At 31.8% G+C, this 17421-nt stretch overlaps 3 protein-coding genes across 3 annotated transcripts; 2 read left to right on the forward strand and 1 right to left on the reverse strand.

Annotated features, from left to right (window-relative positions):
• Positions 1–168: 168 nt before the first annotated feature.
• Positions 169–3236, reverse strand: LOC133313877 (glucan endo-1,3-beta-glucosidase 13-like). The gene is made up of 4 exons (XM_061515291.1): positions 3182–3236; positions 1232–2494; positions 441–471; positions 169–307 (listed from the first exon to the last, which is right to left on the reverse strand). Exons 1-4 carry the CDS (start codon positions 3234–3236, stop codon positions 169–171), a joined length of 1488 nt encoding a protein of 495 aa, XP_061371275.1.
• Positions 3237–8448: 5212 nt separating this feature from the next.
• Positions 8449–11424, forward strand: LOC133313867 (mitogen-activated protein kinase kinase 6). The gene is made up of 8 exons (XM_061515281.1): positions 8449–8522; positions 8908–8992; positions 9249–9383; positions 9955–10179; positions 10289–10471; positions 10630–10853; positions 11191–11236; positions 11332–11424. The coding sequence occupies exons 1-8, from the start codon at positions 8449–8451 to the stop codon at positions 11422–11424; spliced, it is 1065 nt and encodes a 354-aa protein (XP_061371265.1).
• Positions 11425–15966: 4542 nt separating this feature from the next.
• LOC133313887 (protein OXIDATIVE STRESS 3-like) lies at positions 15967–16941 on the forward strand. The gene is made up of 2 exons (XM_061515300.1): positions 15967–16291; positions 16637–16941. The coding sequence occupies exons 1-2, from the start codon at positions 16041–16043 to the stop codon at positions 16920–16922; spliced, it is 537 nt and encodes a 178-aa protein (XP_061371284.1). The 5' UTR covers positions 15967–16040; the 3' UTR covers positions 16923–16941.
• Positions 16942–17421: the final 480 nt, after the last annotated feature.

The raw sequence follows: 17421 nt of genomic DNA on the forward strand, positions 1-17421 counted from the left end.
ACATTTTTCTGATGCTTAGTAAGAAAGCTTCTCAAATACTTACTTTCCCTTCATGCTAAAAGCAGCATGTAAAAATCATTAATCATGCTGCGCTTTCAAAAATCAAACTAGTCTTTTTCTTTTTTTTTTGTAAATAAACTAGTCTTTTTTTGCCATCAATCAAGCTTGTCATGCTAGTCCAATAGTAAATAGAAGGAAGATAAAGGTTAAAAGCAGAGCACTAGAAATCAATGAGGAAACTTCATTCGGTGAGGAAGTTGGAATTGAAGATATTGCTGTTGTATCACTTGCCACGGTTTTGTTATTTCTGCATAAACACAGTGGAAAAAGGCCCAAATGTCATGCTTACATTCTTAATTATAATGTTGTATAATATAATAATGTAAGGGACATCTAAAATAAAACTAACAAAACAAAACAATCTCAATGATTAAACATACCCAGTTCTCATGTAGATGCAGTTCTCATAGGCTGCATAATTGAAAACAAATAGTTGTTCAGTGAACAAAACATTCCACAGCAATACTTTCAGTTCAACAATCAGAGACTTAAAATGCATAGCTACTGTAAAGAACTTTGGGATACACCACCCCAAAAGCTAGCTCAAAGGGTGAGAGTGCCCAAGGCCTTATAATTTCACATTAGTTGCTCATACAACCAAATGAGGGATTATATATCTCAACACGCCCCCTCACAAAAGAGCCCATTGGGCTTGAAGAGTGGACAATGCAACAGGCCCAGCCTACCTGTGCTAAGAAACGTCACAAGAGAAAGTGGGGGGCGGCGAGGCTCTGATACCATGTAAAGAACCTTGGAATACACCAACTCAAAAGCTAGCTCAAAGGGTGAGAGTATAAAATCATTAATGTAGCCTCACCCAACAGCTTAAGCTTTTGGGTTGAATTGGTTCTTTACATGGTATCAGAGCCTCGTGTCCCGGGTTCGATTCTCGCCGCCCCCCACTTTCTTTCAAGTGGAATTTCGGTAGGTGGGCTTGTGCATTGTCCACCCTTCAAGCCCAGTGGGCTCTCGTGTGAAGGGGCGTGTTGAGATATATAAAATCATTAATGTAGCCTCACCCAACAGCTTAAGCTTTTGGGTTGAATTGGTTCTTTACAGCTACAAATAGGAATAAAAATAAGTGTGCAATAGTTTCCAAACAAATTAGTACATGACACAAATAGACAGAAAAAAGAAAAGCAAAATTGGAAATGGGAAGAAATGAACATACTCGGATCCTTATCAACTATTACACCTGTCCCTCCAAAACTACAAGCAACATCAGAAGCCCCATTTTGCTGGTAATAGCTATTAAAAGCATAAGATGCATGTGAGACCAAGTTATCTGGTTCAAAACAAGGTTGGCTAGGCTGGATAGCAGTACAATCCACATTGCCAGAAGAACCACAAGCCCAATCTATTGCATTCTGCAAATCAATTTGTGAGGCCTTACTTGAAGCAATGCACCATGTTGTTCCATTTGCCTCTGTAGTCATATCAACAGAACCTCTTCCAGTGTAATCTAGGTTATACACACTAGTCTGGTCTGAATAAAACAATCCCCAGTTTCTCTCAGATTCCAAACCAGGCTTCCTATTTTCATTGAACAACGAAAAAATGTATACATCTAACTCTTCTTCAGGCCTTGCAGGTGTACCAGTGTCATTGATAATATGCCTTATCAGATTAGTGTTGTATGTTTGTGCATTATCAGGAGTAGCAGCTGTCTCTTTTGGCGACCCTTTGGAAGGCCAACCTGTCTCGGTGACCATGACCTTAATTGTTCTGAAATTCAGTGCCATCAGTGCAAAATAAATAGCATCAACCTGGGCATCAAACATGTTTGTATACAGCAAACCAGTGTTTGGATCAATAACTTCAGAGGATAACTCAAACAAGGCATAGTCCAAGGACACTTTGTTTGCGGAGTCTCGGTAAGCATAATAAGGATATATATCAATCATAAAAGGTGATTGATTCTCTGCAAGAAATTCTAGCAATGGCTTAAGGAAATGTGCATGGCTGCTACTGAAAGCACCAGCAGAAGGTGGGAATGATTTAGACAGAACCCCAAGGGAATGAGTACTAGAAATTTTTATCTTTTTATGAAGTCCAGCTTTCTTGAGTGCTGTAAGGACATTGTTCATAGCAGGCACTACTAAAGCAGAAGCATTGTTGTGACTTTCTGTGACTTCTGCACCAACAGTTATGTATGTGATCTTAGTGGCTGGATAGTAAGGAAGGATGTTATTTCTCAACCAAGTGTCTGCATTTGATTGGAACTGGGACAATGGCAGCAAATCTAAATTTGGAATCCCAATCATAAGTTCAACTCCAGTGTTTGCAAAAGCCTTCAGAACCTGTATGTTAGAATCATAGATCCTCACATATTTGATTTTGTGAAGTTGGACTAACTGTGCCACCTTATCAGGTGTAGGGAGGTCATCAGCATTTCTTCCATAGCAGATCCCAATAAAACTCCCATAGCAACAATCTGACAGAATTTCATAAAGATCAAATAAAAATGATGTGTGTGTTAGTTGAGACTTAGAGAGACACACAAAATGCTAGCTTTACTAGTTGTATCTGCAACCCAAAACAAACTTTTTTATTTATTATTTGCAATTTATGTGGTTGGTTAATGATGGTTAGATGAACATCTGACTTGTACCACACAAATGAAAAGAAATAGATTACCCAAGTCATTTCAAGGGATTAATGCCTAGGAAGAACACTAGTTATATCATACTTTATTTACAAAAAAAAAAAAAAAAAAAAGTTGGACTTAAACCACTCTTTGAAAAAAAAATTAAGTATTCCATCTCTGAAATGCTTTATAGACAGGTTCACCACAAACAAATTCCAAGTAGACTCATATCATACCTACAACTCTGAATCCAGGGAATGTCAACACTCAACACAACTAAAACATAGGTAAAGGACCATTTACCAAAAACAAAAAAACAAAAAACATAGGTAAAGGACCATCTAATATGTAGAAATGACCCCCAACACATGACAACTATAAACCAAGACACTGAAAACAAGTGTACTTAAACACTAGCTAGAATACTAAAATAAAATAAAAAGAAGCAAAACTAGCAGACAAACATGGACATTGGCTAAAACAAGAGAGGTAGATGGAATGGGAATGTAATCGAATGAAGTAATAAGAACAAACCCAGAAGCATAAGCAAAAGTGATGCAGCAAAGATGAACCTAAACCCTCTTGTCATTGCTCTCTATATCTGAATGCTCATAAGATAGTGAAACCACTTCTTGTTCTTCTTCTTCTGCTTCAACTATACAAAACAGTGAAACACCATAAAGTAATGTAATGGTACCTGTCTCCCTGTTTATGTCTCTTTTTAAGTGAACTGTTTCAGTTTAATCAGTATCATAATATACAAGTCCTCAAATTATATAATAATACATAAAAATTTAGGGATTTGATTTTCTCGTGTTGCATGAGAATTCAATTCTTATGTTGTGACCCCATATTTATTAGAAAAAGAAAAAAAAATATTTTGCACGCAAATCAAAAAGTCACTAACATGAGAGTTGAATTCTCATACAACATGAGAAAAAGTTTTTCCAAAAAATTATATTAACAATATATAAAAATTAAACTTTTTTTGAAATTACATTTTTTACGTTTAAGTTAGATGCCAATGAAAATTAAAATTAAACAATGAAAACATATATGTATGAGTAATATTATTCATGATTAAAAAATCTTATTAATATTCTCATTAATTATAATTTCTTCTTTTGTCAGCACTTTGCAGGTAACAAACAAAGGCTATCAATTAAAATGACACTAATACTAAATACAGCCACTCAACACATTGAAATCCTAGCTTCAGCTTAGGATGTTGTCAGTGCAAAAGCACGGACTTCAAATTTGTTTCTCAATTTGAGTTTATATATTTTTCTCGATTCCAGTATTTGGGATAATGGCATGTTTGTTCTGTCTCCCACTTCCCGTACCTTCCTAAATATGCTTCTCTTGTCTCTATGCCTAAATTGTTATTTTTCCTCGTATGATAAAAATGAATAGACGAGTTAATACTTAATATGTTGAAAGGGAAAATTGTTGTTTATCTTTCAAGGAGGCGTTTGGTAAGCAGGATTCTTGAAGAATTTTGGGAAACTGAATTTTTCTAAATTTTAAATTTACGGATATTATCATAAACTGAATGTAAAAATCATAATTTTGAAAATTGAGATTCCCGGCTAAAAAAAAAATTTCTCATGTATCAAATGCCTCCTAAATAACACAACTTATATCCTTTCACTCTCACAAAGAGGTGGGACCCGCACTTTTATTTTTTTGTCAACTCTCTCTCCTCCTTTATCTATCTCTTTCTCACTCTTAAAATGACACAACTTTACATCCTTTAAAATGATACACATTTTTTCCATGTTGAAATCCACACAATCACATGCATAATAATAATAAAAAATAGAAAAAGACAGAAAGGGAAAAAGAATGGACACATGATTTGTCATATGGATATGGATCCTCTCATGTATAATTTAACATGATCATGTTATGTGAAAGATCTTAATCATTAATAATTAAATCAACGATGATGATGATGATGATTGTGTAACTTCTTATTCTTATATTTTTTCTCACTCTTCTCTTATCACCATTAACACACTCATATATGGTTATAATTGCCCTACATGACATGATCATGTTAATTAGCACATGAGAAAATCCGCTCTCGTCAAATATAGACTACGTTCAGTTGTCTGAATTATATTCTTCTCATCGCACTCACACTAATTATTAGTCACTCCATTTATTTAAACTCTACAATCCTCCAATAAAAATAAGGGATTTCCTTTCCTCCTTTTACATAAAAATTGTCAAATTTCCTGCTCACACAAAGAAACAATGGGTCCCGCCATTTTATAAAATAAAAAATAAGAAAAAAATGAGGCACAATTGCCTATGTTAGTGCAGGAAAAAGAATTCATTTTCCTGTTACATAACAAAAAGTTTACCGTAAAAATAAATATCTGAATACAAAATATGAGACATATTAACACTACATGTGTATAGTTGTGTACGTGAAAAGCATCTAAAAAGCACTGAATAAGATCTAGCAGTTTTTGAGCTCATATTTACATTGCATTATGTTGTATTTATATTAGTTATCTAATTTTTCTATAGAATATGGAATACATCCAATTGAGTTATTGTTGTGTTTGAGTATGAATGAATCTAAACATTCATTTGAAAAATATAATATTTTATGATGAAAAAAAAAATCATTTGTCTTAGGATTCCCCATTCTTCGGGGGAACTGTCATGTAATGAAACTCGTTTGATTTTATTTGAAATATGATCAAATAGTTATTGGTAGGGGTGTAAATGGGTCTACAAAGGCTTAAGACCAAGTTTATATCAAGTCAGATTTGATCTATTACAAATAGTCAAATAAAATAGGTATGAGTTTAAAAAAAAACTATTTAAAAAGCATATCATAAGCTTTTTTGTATATGTCAGGCCTATAAGCCAGCTTATATCATATTATTTATCTTAAATAAAATTATTATTTTAATTATTGAATGTTTAATAGGCTTAAATAGACTAACATGCCTAAGCCTAAGCTTTTATTTTTAAAATATAAGTAAAATCAGACTTGTAATTTAGACCTATACAAACTAACGGATCAGGTCAAGAGTAAGTATTTTTACACAAACTTAACATATTTAAATCAAAGCACAGCACCCTAGTTATTGGCATTGTGAATGTTTTCCCTAGATGATATGTGTTAGCTATAAATTATGCTTATTTTAATGGCTTTATTTTTACAATACTTGAGTTGAAGATTGGTTATAAGTGCAGGATAATGGGCCAAATGAGTACCAATCAGCTCAATAAGGTAAAAGAGAGAAAAGAAATAATTTGATGATTTACTATCATCTTTTACTATTTTTACTGCAGTTAGAGAGCCATATGAGTTATTTTTTGGAAGTGAAGAAAAAAAGAACTGGACCTTTGGATGAAGACAGGCATGGATGGACAACAATGAATCTTTGGATCTGTGGTTATTTTTAGTTTTAAATAGGAGTCTTAGATACAGAGATATACACTTAGCACTCTCTTTTGTAAAGTTTTTAGTTTTTCAATTCCAGAAGTTTGTTTTGAGTTCTTGAATATTTTTGTTAAGCTCTAGCTTTGTTCTTCTGAGTTCTGGTAACAAGAGCAAGCGTGAAACTCCTTTCTTGGAGGGATCCAAGACTCACCTACATGCAAGCTTTGGTTCTGTATTTTCTAGTCTAAATTTTCCATTTTCTGAATATTGCATTTATGGAATAATGGTTTGTACCTAAACTCTTTTCTTTCTAAGTTGGTAATGCATGTCAATTTCAATTTCAGAATTTATTTTTCATTTGCTTAATATGAATTTCTAAGTTTCTTTTTCTGGAATTCAAGATGAGTGGATAATTCTTCTTTTTATTGAACACTGTTATGCATCTTTTTATTTCATTTGATTTGCAACTCTCTTAATTTCAAGAAATCTTGGGAAAGAGTCTTGAACATTCTTGCATGAGCTATGATTGGGAAATCAAGTGAATGCATTCTTGCTAATTAAACCCTGGAGGTTAGGGATAACCAAAAGAGGTTTTTGATATAATTCTTGAAGATTTAGAAGACCTTGAGAAAGGACCATTCTAAGGAATAAATTTGGAACTGGGAATTTCCAGCTAAAATAGCCATAGTAATTCAAATTCTGTGATAAAAATGCCTTAGCAGTAGAAAAATGTAGGAATGCGAATTTGTTTGGGAAAACCCAAGATTCAAGAATTCCATAATCTTTTCATTGTTGATATTTTTTACTTAACCATTTTAGTTCCATTTGTTAATCCAGTTTTAATTACAAAAATCAATTTCATTCAATTCTTTAGTTTAAAAGTGAGATTACTACAATCCAAGAATTAAGGAATAGAACCAAGAAAAGAAATTAAAATCAACCGTTCCCTTACAACAATTCTGATCTATATTACCCAACAATATGTAGCACTCAAAAAGCCTGATTTAGTTTCACAGAGAAATCATAAAATCCAATTATGTAAATCATAAAAAACAGAGAAGGATAGCTTGAATTCATTTATTAATCTAACTCAAGGTAAATCATAAAATGTGTACAGAATGATAGCTTGAATCCATTAAACAATGTAACTCAAGGTACATCATAAAATTTAGTATTGCCTCGAGAATATTTATGACATTGTTAATTATTAATCATTGCTTAAGAAAAGAATTCTTTAAAAATAAATAACGATACTATATATTATTAAATATTAACTATATAATATGAAACTTCCTATATAAGTAAAATGAGCCATACATTAATTTTGGATAATCATTTAGTATTTAAAATATTAATCTAAAATGATTTAACATGGCTAGAGTGTATACATTATTTGAAAACAAATTTTTTTAAAAATTATCAAAATATAATTTAGTATTGAGTTAAAATTATAGACAAAATTGTAACATGCAAAACATACTGAGGAAAAAATAAATAATTTTTATGTTATAAGAAAACTTGTCATACTTTGTCAAACTAAATTAAAATTAATTTTACTTTCCTTTCTTTTTTCACTCTGTTTACAGTTGGAAGACTCATGTCTCTTTATTTAAGAAAAATACTAAAATAAGCTAATATAAGATATATTTATAGAGGAAGGTTATACTTACAATTTTTTTTTTACAACTTCTTACAACTATATCTTAACACCGTTGATTTTTCGCCATTCAACGAGTATTATTTTTATAAATTAAACTAATTAATTAATTATTAATTATTTATAATATGAACTAATTATAAAAAAAGTTATAATGAAAGTCAATGCAATCTAACAAGCCAAAATAAATTATATATAAGAAGTTTTACGTTAGAAATATGATGGAAAAATAATTTTTAAAAAATGATAGAAAAATTGAAACGAACGAGCACTGCTCCAAAGAAACGGTACAATCTAAGATAAAACCTATCCATATACAATTTATAATAAATGATTCGATTGTTTTACTCTACGTGGATAATTTATCTATATTGAATCTAAAATAATGTTATTTTGAGGTAGAAATTAAAGTATTTTTGCAATTATAATTTATTCCAGAGTTATAATAGTCTTTTTTATTATAATTTTTTAATCCAAAACGACATTATTTTGAGAGCAAACTTAGATAACTTATCTACGTTCAAAAACATTGCCTTAAATAAATAACAATTTATTTTGCGCGGCCACTTTTGTTTGAATTTATTTTATTCCTACTGTCTTAGTTTCTTACACTTCAATTCAATCGTCGCTCTTTCCCTCTCTCTCTATGTGACACTGTGTGTGTGTGTGAAACTGTGAATCAATTTGTGGATCCTAAACCCCATAGGAGAAGAGAAGTGAAATCACTGAACAATGAAGATGAAGACGAAGACGCCATTGAAGCAGCTGAAGCTTGCAGTTCCTGCTCAAGAAAGCCCCATCTCATCCTTTCTGTAATTTTATTCATTTTCGTCTTCCCTTTACCAACCCATTTCATTTTCTTTGCTTCAGCATCCCAATTCATATATCAAGATTCCATTTTTAACCTCATTTCTACAATTTATTGTTTCACTCTCTATTCTCTGTTTTGTTGCTAGCTCCCAAAATGTGCTAGGGTGGACGTGGATCAATGGATTCATCAACCCTTTGATCTGCAATAGCCTTATATTTCTTTATTCTTATCATGATTTGGGAACCAATGTATTTCAAAAAAAAATAAAAAAAATGAAGAGTTCACAATTTGATTTCTTCTTCCAACAAGAAGAATGTTTTTTTTTTTTTTTTGTTTCTTTCCTTTTATTTATAAAATTGATTTGATTATCCTCAAATTGTGATCAGGACTGCAAGTGGCACATTCCATGATGGAGATCTGCTCTTGAACCAAAAAGGAATGCGTCTCATCTCTGAAGAAAAAGAATCACGGGTAACTCTTATCACTTCACTTTCACAACAGTTGTTTTCTATTATATATATATATGTGTGTGTGTGTGTACTATTTCAATTTGCAATTTCCATTTTATTTTATTTTGTAAAATCTTGAATATACATAACTTCAATCAAGAATAGTGTTCAATGTTGATTATGTTTTCCCTCTACTTGTTTCCTCATTGTGTACTTTATCACCATCATTCACAGATTCACATAATCTTTGTGTAATTATAATTTGTCTCTTTGAACAGCCTTCAGATGGTAAGGAACTCGAATTTGACTTCGTGCTGGATGACCTTGAGACCATCAAAGTAATTGGAAAAGGCAGTGGTGGTGTTGTACAACTTGTTCGCCATAAGTGGGTTGGGAAATTGTTTGCTCTAAAGGTTGTAATGCATGCTTATTTTTAATTGCTTCTTATAAAAAAAAATTACCTTTATGATTATTCCTTTGACATATTACCGTATATTCTTCGTCCCATCTCTTATTTTAGTTTGACATAGTTTTCCTTCTATAACATGGAGTCATGCAAAAGGAAAGCACAATATGGTTTTCCAGTTGCTTTTAACAAATGGTTGTAAATGTCTTAGGACAAGTGAACATGAAGGAAGTTACAATCAACCCTCACCCCTATCCTAACAAATCGCGAAGCCTTGTGCACCAGGATTTGCCTTTTATAGAATATAATTAAATGGAGTTGGAGTTCAGTAAATCTCAGACAAATGGCTTTTGGAAATGTGATCTAGAATACTTGTCCAAGTATGCTGTCGCCAATATCTTCTGGGGATCAATGCTAAATATCGTATTCCAAGTTTAATTTTGTTTTAATATCTTCGATGAAACAGTTTACCATCGTGATCTTGCACTGTTGTACAAGGCATATTGTTTTGAAAATAATTTTCAACCTTTTAAATTGAACTTTTGTTTGATAGAAAACATCTGACTTTTTTATTGCAGGTCATTCGGATGAATGTACAAGAGGATATTCGAAAACAGATTGTTCAGGAACTGAAAATAAACCAAGCTTCACAATGTCCACATGTTGTAGTTTGTTACCACTCATTCTATCATAATGGAGCTATATCTCTTGTGTTAGAATACATGGATCGTGGTTCTCTAGCAGATGTAATCAAACAAGTTAAAACAATTCTAGAACCATATCTTGCTATGGTTTGTAAGCAGGTATGCTGGACGATACTTCTATTTCTGGTTGAAATTGGCAGATTCTAGTTCTGGCAACCGTTGAGGCCATGTTCTGATTCTTTCTTAATTGTTCTTGTACAAATTCCAGGTATTACAAGGTCTTGTTTACTTGCATAATGAAAGGCATGTAATACATAGGGACATCAAGCCATCCAATCTATTAGTCAATCACAAAGGGGAGGTGAAGATTACTGATTTTGGTGTTAGTGCTACGCTGGCAAGCTCAATGGGCCAAAGAGATACATTTGTTGGAACTTACAATTACATGTCGGTATGTAACTTTTCTTTCTTTACTAATGTTTCATATTACCAGAAACTTGGCATCTCCAATTGAATTTATGGCCCTTCTCTTTTTCTTCCTTGCATCAACAACCATATAGATAATGTTATGATAAATAATGTATTGGTTTTGTTGATTTCCTTGTTTAGCCAGAAAGAATCAGTGGGAGTACTTATGATTATAGCTGTGATGTCTGGAGTTTGGGCCTGGTAATACTTGAGTGTGCCATAGGACGGTTTCCTTATATACAGTCCGAAGATCAGCAAGGGTGGCCAAGTTTTTATGAGCTTTTGGAAGCAATTGTGGGAAGCCCCCCACCTTCTGCTCCACCTGATCAGTTCTCCCCAGAGTTCTGTTCATTTGTGTCATCATGGTAATTGTTTATTTCTTTTTACTTTCTTAGTTTCAATACCAAGAAAACTTAAGTATGGTACTCGAAGTGTTTCAACCATGGTGCTGCATTGTTAGCTGTTTTTGTGTTTTGACTACTTGCCCAGTTGCCCTTTTAGCTTTCTCTATGTCTATCTGAGAACTGTGGTGATTAAATTTTAAGACTTTCAAATAAACATATCACATTGATGCCTTGCACGTTTCTGCAGTTTTGAAACATAATGTTTGTATCTCTAGTACCTATTGCAGTAGTTGCTGTTTGAACCATTTGTTATGTGTAATCGAGTAATCACCAAGTTCATTTCCTGGTTTAATTACAGCATTCAAAAGGATCCTCGGGATAGATTGACATCCATGGAGCTTCTGGTTAGGAACCTAATGCTTTTATTTTTTTATTTTTATGTCTTATATTTTGTTAAAATTCCTCATTGGTGATTCTTCTAATCTCATTGGATTTGCAGGGTCATCCTTTTATTAAGAAGTTTGAAGATACAGATCTTGATCTTGGGATTTTGGTAGGCAGCTTGGAACCTCCTGTAAATTTTCCCAGATAATTTCTTATGTTTGTAGTATGTAAAACTCCTACTTTCCAGTCATAACTCTTGGTGAAAGATCAGGGAAAGTGAAGCTATATTCGAAATACATGTCCTAAGCTTGTTGACTAATTACAGTTTCCTGAAACTGATTTGTATAATAGTTGTTCCTTGTTTGTATTCAAGGGCTTGACCATTTTGTTTGGTATTCTCTTTATGCATTCTTTTTTTTTTTTTGCTTTTGCTTAGTTTTTCCTTTTTTAAATCTATTTGGTTCAGATTTTCGCATTTACTTATAAAAATAAACTATATATAAATAAAGAAATTAGCGTTTTTCATGTCGTAGGAGATAATTTTATCTCTTATATACACATAAAAATATGTGGGATCCATGTTTACATTTTTTATCTTTTCTCTTCACATGACCTTAGATGAGCTCACATACTTTCATATGTATAAGAGATAAAATTATCTCTTATAATATGAAAAACATTTATCTCATAAATAAAATAATTTGGATGCTTATACTTACATATTTTAGATTTCATTTTTATTTCAACTTTAAAGGTTATATTTTGGGGTTTTTGACCCTTTTGCCCCTAATTAAATAATTAATAACCAATTTGCCCCTCCCCCAGAACTATCCACCATCCTGCCCCCATTTAGTCGATTATGTTGCACTTTTAATCGACTAAATGGGCTAAACTCAGAAATTATGAAACGCGAATTTTAGTCGACTAAAAACTCATCTTAATCGACTAAATTGTTTGCACTTTTAGTCGACTAAGCACATTATTTAGTCGACTAAAGATCGCGAAAAATCCTATATCCAGACCTCTCGGGCTCATTTTCAAAATATTCGAAATCAAAACTTCTCTCTTGGTCTCTTTCTCTTGTTTGTCAGCTGGGAACCTTCCAATCACCCTTCCATTTCATCCCACCACCTCTAAGACATAGTAATTGTGAAATCATTGTCATTTTCCTTTATTTCTCAATTGTTTCCCCCAAAATTGTTAGTCGACTAAAAGTGCAAACAATTTAGTCGATTAAGATGAGATTTTAGTCGACTAAAAATTCGCGTTTCATAATTTCTGAGTTTAGCTCATTTAGTCGATTAAAAGTGCAACATAATCGACTAAATGGGGGCAGGATGGTGGATAGTTCTGGAGGAGGGGCAAATTGGTTATTAATTATTTAATTAGGGGCAAAAGGGTAAAAAACCCTTATATTTTGTTTATATCTTTTTTATTTAATGCTCTTATTGAATTTTTTTGAAAAATTTGTTATTAATTAGGACGAGTCAAATGATTCTTTCCTTTAAAACCAAAGGGAATCAAAATGGGAACACCCTTTGGAATTGTGAGATTCTCGGAAAAGTGACAGTGAAATAATGTTAATTTTATTTATTAACGTTTGGTATAAGATTTTTGAAAATTTTATAGGTAATTTGATTTTCTCAAAATTTTATTTTGTATACAATTTTTATTCCAGATTATCATTCAAAAATACCATCAAAAGAGTGGCATTCTTGGAATCCCATATGTTCAAAAAAAATTACATTTTTTTGAGATAAAATTCTAATAAAATTTTGATCTATCAAACGATTATTTGATAATATTTTTGAAAAGTAATTTTTTCATCATATTTCTAAAAATTATGATTTCTCGTCACAAAATTTTTTTATCATCTCTCAAACTCCCATGTTATTATTCTCGAGGACAATTTGAATTGAGAAGTTTTGTGTCTGCTCTGCTTGTGCACTTTTTGGGAGGGAAGAGAACAAGAATGGATGCTGTCAACGGTGACAAGCAATGGGGGGACCAGAAATTCCATTGAATGAGTGAAGCAATGGATTAGAATAGGGTCATAATCCAACAAGTCGTGGGCGCAGATAAGATTTTGCAAAACCATTATTTATTTTGATGTTTATTTTTTGGATTATGCAGTTAGTGTATATAAGTTATCTGCAGTAATATACGGCGTTATTTTGTGACAGAAATTATGATATTTTTATAATTTTAATTTATTTCAAGATAACAATAGTCTTTATATTTATAATTTTTTAAGATTTCAATACCAAGACGATATTATTTTAGAAATAAATACATATAATTTATCTGCAGTAATTGCAAAAACATTTTTCTCTTATTTTTTTTAGGAAAATATTACTCTCAATTTATATGAGATAGTTATCTCATGTTCTCCCACTTCAAAAATTAAACTTTTTTTTTTCTTTTTCTTTTTTACTTTTTAATAATAGGCTCTACTTAAATTTGTTTAGCATGAGAAAATTACAACATGAGAGTAATATTTTTATTTTTTTTAATTAAACATGATACTATATATGAGGCTTCCTTGCCTCTGCCATCCAAAAAATATGATATAATAAAGCATGTGGTGGCAGTGTGATTTGCCCATATCCAAACACCACCACCCTATCATGAATCATGATTAATGACTTGTAGTTGTAGCCAAGTCAACCTTCTTATCTTCATTTCCTCACATCACATCTCATATCCTTCTCGTACCAATCCACCTCATTTTAAATCACTACAGATCTCGTCTTGTCATTTATAAAGGGGATACATTTATCATGTTATATAAAATAATTTTATTTCATATATATTAAAAAAATAGATAGACTTTACTTTTTTATTTTTTACTTATTTTTTTCAGTGAGTTCCATTTATTTTGTTATATATATATATAAAAGATAAGATTATCTCGTATAACTTAAAAATTATATTACCCTTAATAAAATGAGGATAGGATATTGTGACACTCAAATTATATTACACCCATGTGACACCCAGTCAATCTCACCGTTAGATCGCTTATGTTGATCCAACGGTTATATTTATTTCCATCTTTGTATGGTCATGATTTCCTAAATTTAAAGTGAAAGCATTAAATATGGAAAATCATAACCATACAAAGGTAGAAATAAATATAAAATATTAAATTTGAGAAATTATGACCATACAAAGATGGAAATAAATATAACCGTTGGATCAACATACGCGATCTAACGGTGAGATTGACTGGGTGTCACATGAGTGTAACATAACTTGGGTGTCACATATCCTATCCCAATAAAATGATACTTTTATGATTATGCAGAGAGAGAGAGACTAAATAATAATCATATTATCTTTTGTGTGGAAAATTGAGACAAAACTCCTTAATATTAGTCATTAGATATAGAGAGGATTCTGACTAATCATAAACACTTTGAAGAAAAACTCCTTAATAATAAAAACTCATCCTTAATATTAGAGATGAAGAAAAAAAGACTTTGAAGAACTCGTCAATTCAACGGAGAGTTTTATGACCAAAAAAAGAAAGAATGTGATGTTTATTGTGTACCATTTTGCACCGAACAAAGGTCGAAGCATTTTCATTAGCAAATGTAGTTTAGAAAATGAACGAGATTTGTACGCTATTTATAATTTTGAAATAAAGAAAAATGCAATGATTGTTAGAATACTTTTACTGTATCATACAAAAAGTGTTCAACTTACAATAGGAAACATTCTATAAATAACACTTTATCTATTCTTTTGCTTTTATGTTTGGATTAAAGAAAAATGTTTCTACTTTTGTTTGTAGATAAATAAAAAATTATTATATTCACGTAAAAATAAATGAATTTTTTTTTTTTTGTAGTTATCCAACCCTAATTATCTCTTTGAGACGAGTTGACTCCCTCCGGTCTTCGACTCTTTGAGCCGGCTATGAGACTAATCCGGAGTGCGGGGGAACAGTGATAGCTAAAGGTTCAGCCCCCTCCCCAAGAATGCATTTAGCGGGAATCGAACACATATCCAACCCCACTAACTCAGCGCCAAGTTACCAACTGAGCTGCACCCATTGGGTAAAAATAAATGAATCTTATTATAAAGCAAAAAGAAAAAAAATTAGTGAAATTTATTTATTTTTATATGAATGTGAAAGAGAAATTTTTTATATAACAAAAACAAAAATATTAAATCCTAAATTTATGGGTAATACTTCTCTTATGTTGCATAAGAGAAGTATTATTTCATGCTCAAACAAAAATTAGGAGAGAGAAAAAAAATCTATGAGATCCATTTAAAAAATGTGAGTGTAGGAGATAAAAAAAATTTTATGTAACATAAGAAAAAGTAATTCCCTAAATTTATAATTTATAGGGATGTAATGATTTATTAAAAGATGGGAATATACTCTCTGTCATTGCTTTATGAAGCAAAGTTGGACAAATGTGGACCTTTAGTTTTCACCCACCAAAATAAAAAGGGAAGTTAAGACGGTGACTCAAGAGATGGGTATGTTTAAATCTAAACCTTATCCTCTATCCAAGTTGTCTGATAGAAGTAATGAAATTTTCGCCATAAATAGAATATAATATTTCACATGACATATAAGCAAACAATATAAAAACAATAAAATTGGTCAATGTTATCTAACTTTTTTGTAAATCTTATATATAAGACCCAATATTATTATTATTTTCAGTACATCATAGCTTCTCCATACACTTTCATATCATATGCAACCAAGTTTGTGGGAATTGAAGGCTTGTTACATTTGATAGAGCAGAGAAAGCAAGATCTTTTTGTGTCATTGGCAAGAAGGCACAGCAAATCTTTGTAGAAATGAATGTGAAGGGTATAATGAAGGGTGATGTTGGAGCTGGAAACATCAACTGGGTGGTTAAGGAAGATGGTGAAGATAACAGTGATTCAACTTCCATTGGATCCATCTCAGAAGATTCAATGGATTCTATGTGTTCATCTACATCAGAGTTGACAGAGGATGCATCCTCTTCAACATCTTCTTCATCATCATCACATTCAAATGGACCTTTATATGAACTATCAGAGCTCATGAACCATCTCCCTATAAAGTAAGCAGTTTCTTCCTGAGTTTTATTCAATTTTCTTTTAGTTATTAAAGAACTAATTCAATCCAAAAGCTTAAGTTGTTATGTCAGAGTCTCTTTAATGATTTATATATTCTCTAACATGTCTCTTAACACGAGAGCTGATTGAGTTTGAAAGGTAGATGATACATTAGGCTCAGCCTACTTGTATTGAACCAATTCGAATCAAAAGCTTAAGCTTTGGATGAGAACCCTTTTTAATAAGACGTTATATATACAGACACGCAATATCATCAATGTTGTTCATTTGGAAATGTTATGAATTGGTTAGAGTTGTTGTGTTGAGTAGTTTATATATGACATGTGCAGGAGAGGGTTGTCTATGTTTTATCAAGGGAAGGCTCAGTCTTTCACTTCATTAGCTGGGGTGCAAAACTTAGAAGATCTTATTAAGAAAGGCACTCCTTACAGAAAGAGAATGAAGTCATGCAAAAGTTATGGGGGAGGCTTGGATAGCCATAGAATATCCTACACTCCAAAGGCTACAATATCAAAGAAAACATCAAGAGGGTATTTTGCATCTGCACTATGCAAAAGGGGGAGTTTCATTGGAGGATCTAGGCCTAATTCCATTGTTGTACACAAAAACTTCTGAATTTTTACCCAGTTAGAGCTTCCTTATTTCATGTACAAAAATCCGGAAAATTTTGAATCCTGTACCTTCAGCTTATTCTGAGTCAATGCCATATTATTAACTAGCTAACGTTAATATATTCATTATTACTTTTGTCTTCCATGATGTACAGTTATTATTACCACTATGACTCAATGATTAGTGCTAATTAGGCACATGCCTGGAACTATATATTAGGTAATCATAATAATTGGGAAATGGGGGTAGAAAGGAAATTTACCAAACATTAATTTGAAAATTTGGTTAAGTATCAGATCTGGCCTGGATATGTAAGAGGAATTGAACATGTGTTTCGGATCCTTAATATGTTCAAGTTTAATCAATTAAATAAACTGAACCCAGTGTTTGAATGAAGGGAAAATGGAAAAATAAACGTAGGCTTGATAATGACGATATATAAATTTTATTATTTCAGAATGCCTTGTTATTTTTCACTAACACATCCTCACTTCAATGCCTA

The sequence above is a fragment of the Gastrolobium bilobum genome, unplaced genomic scaffold, assembly GCF_033153095.1.
Source record: "Gastrolobium bilobum isolate Gb01-03AN ecotype WA unplaced genomic scaffold, APGP_CSIRO_Gbil_v1 utg17977, whole genome shotgun sequence".
Taxonomy (NCBI): Eukaryota; Viridiplantae; Streptophyta; class Magnoliopsida; order Fabales; family Fabaceae; genus Gastrolobium; species Gastrolobium bilobum.

Bases quoted from the DNA above. Each gene is read 5' to 3' on its own strand.
- LOC133313877 (XM_061515291.1), bottom strand. From the start codon at position 3,236: ATGACAAGAGGGTTTAGGTTCATCTTTGCTGCATCACTTTTGCTTATG. The intron at 472-1,231 runs GTATGTTCATTT...TCAATTATGCAG, and splicing joins AATAGTTGATAAGGATCCGA to CCTATGAGAACTGCATCTAC. The intron at 308-440 runs GTATGTTTAATC...GTGTTTATGCAG, and splicing joins TGCATCTACATGAGAACTGG to AAATAACAAAACCGTGGCAA.
- LOC133313867 (XM_061515281.1), top strand. From the start codon at position 8,449: ATGAAGACGAAGACGCCATTGAAGCAGCTGAAGCTTGCAGTTCCTGCT. The intron at 8,993-9,248 runs GTAACTCTTATC...CTCTTTGAACAG, and splicing joins CTGAAGAAAAAGAATCACGG to CCTTCAGATGGTAAGGAACT. The intron at 10,854-11,190 runs GTAATTGTTTAT...GTTTAATTACAG, and splicing joins TGTTCATTTGTGTCATCATG to CATTCAAAAGGATCCTCGGG.
- LOC133313887 (XM_061515300.1), top strand. From the start codon at position 16,041: ATGAATGTGAAGGGTATAATGAAGGGTGATGTTGGAGCTGGAAACATC. The intron at 16,292-16,636 runs GTAAGCAGTTTC...TGACATGTGCAG, and splicing joins ATGAACCATCTCCCTATAAA to GAGAGGGTTGTCTATGTTTT.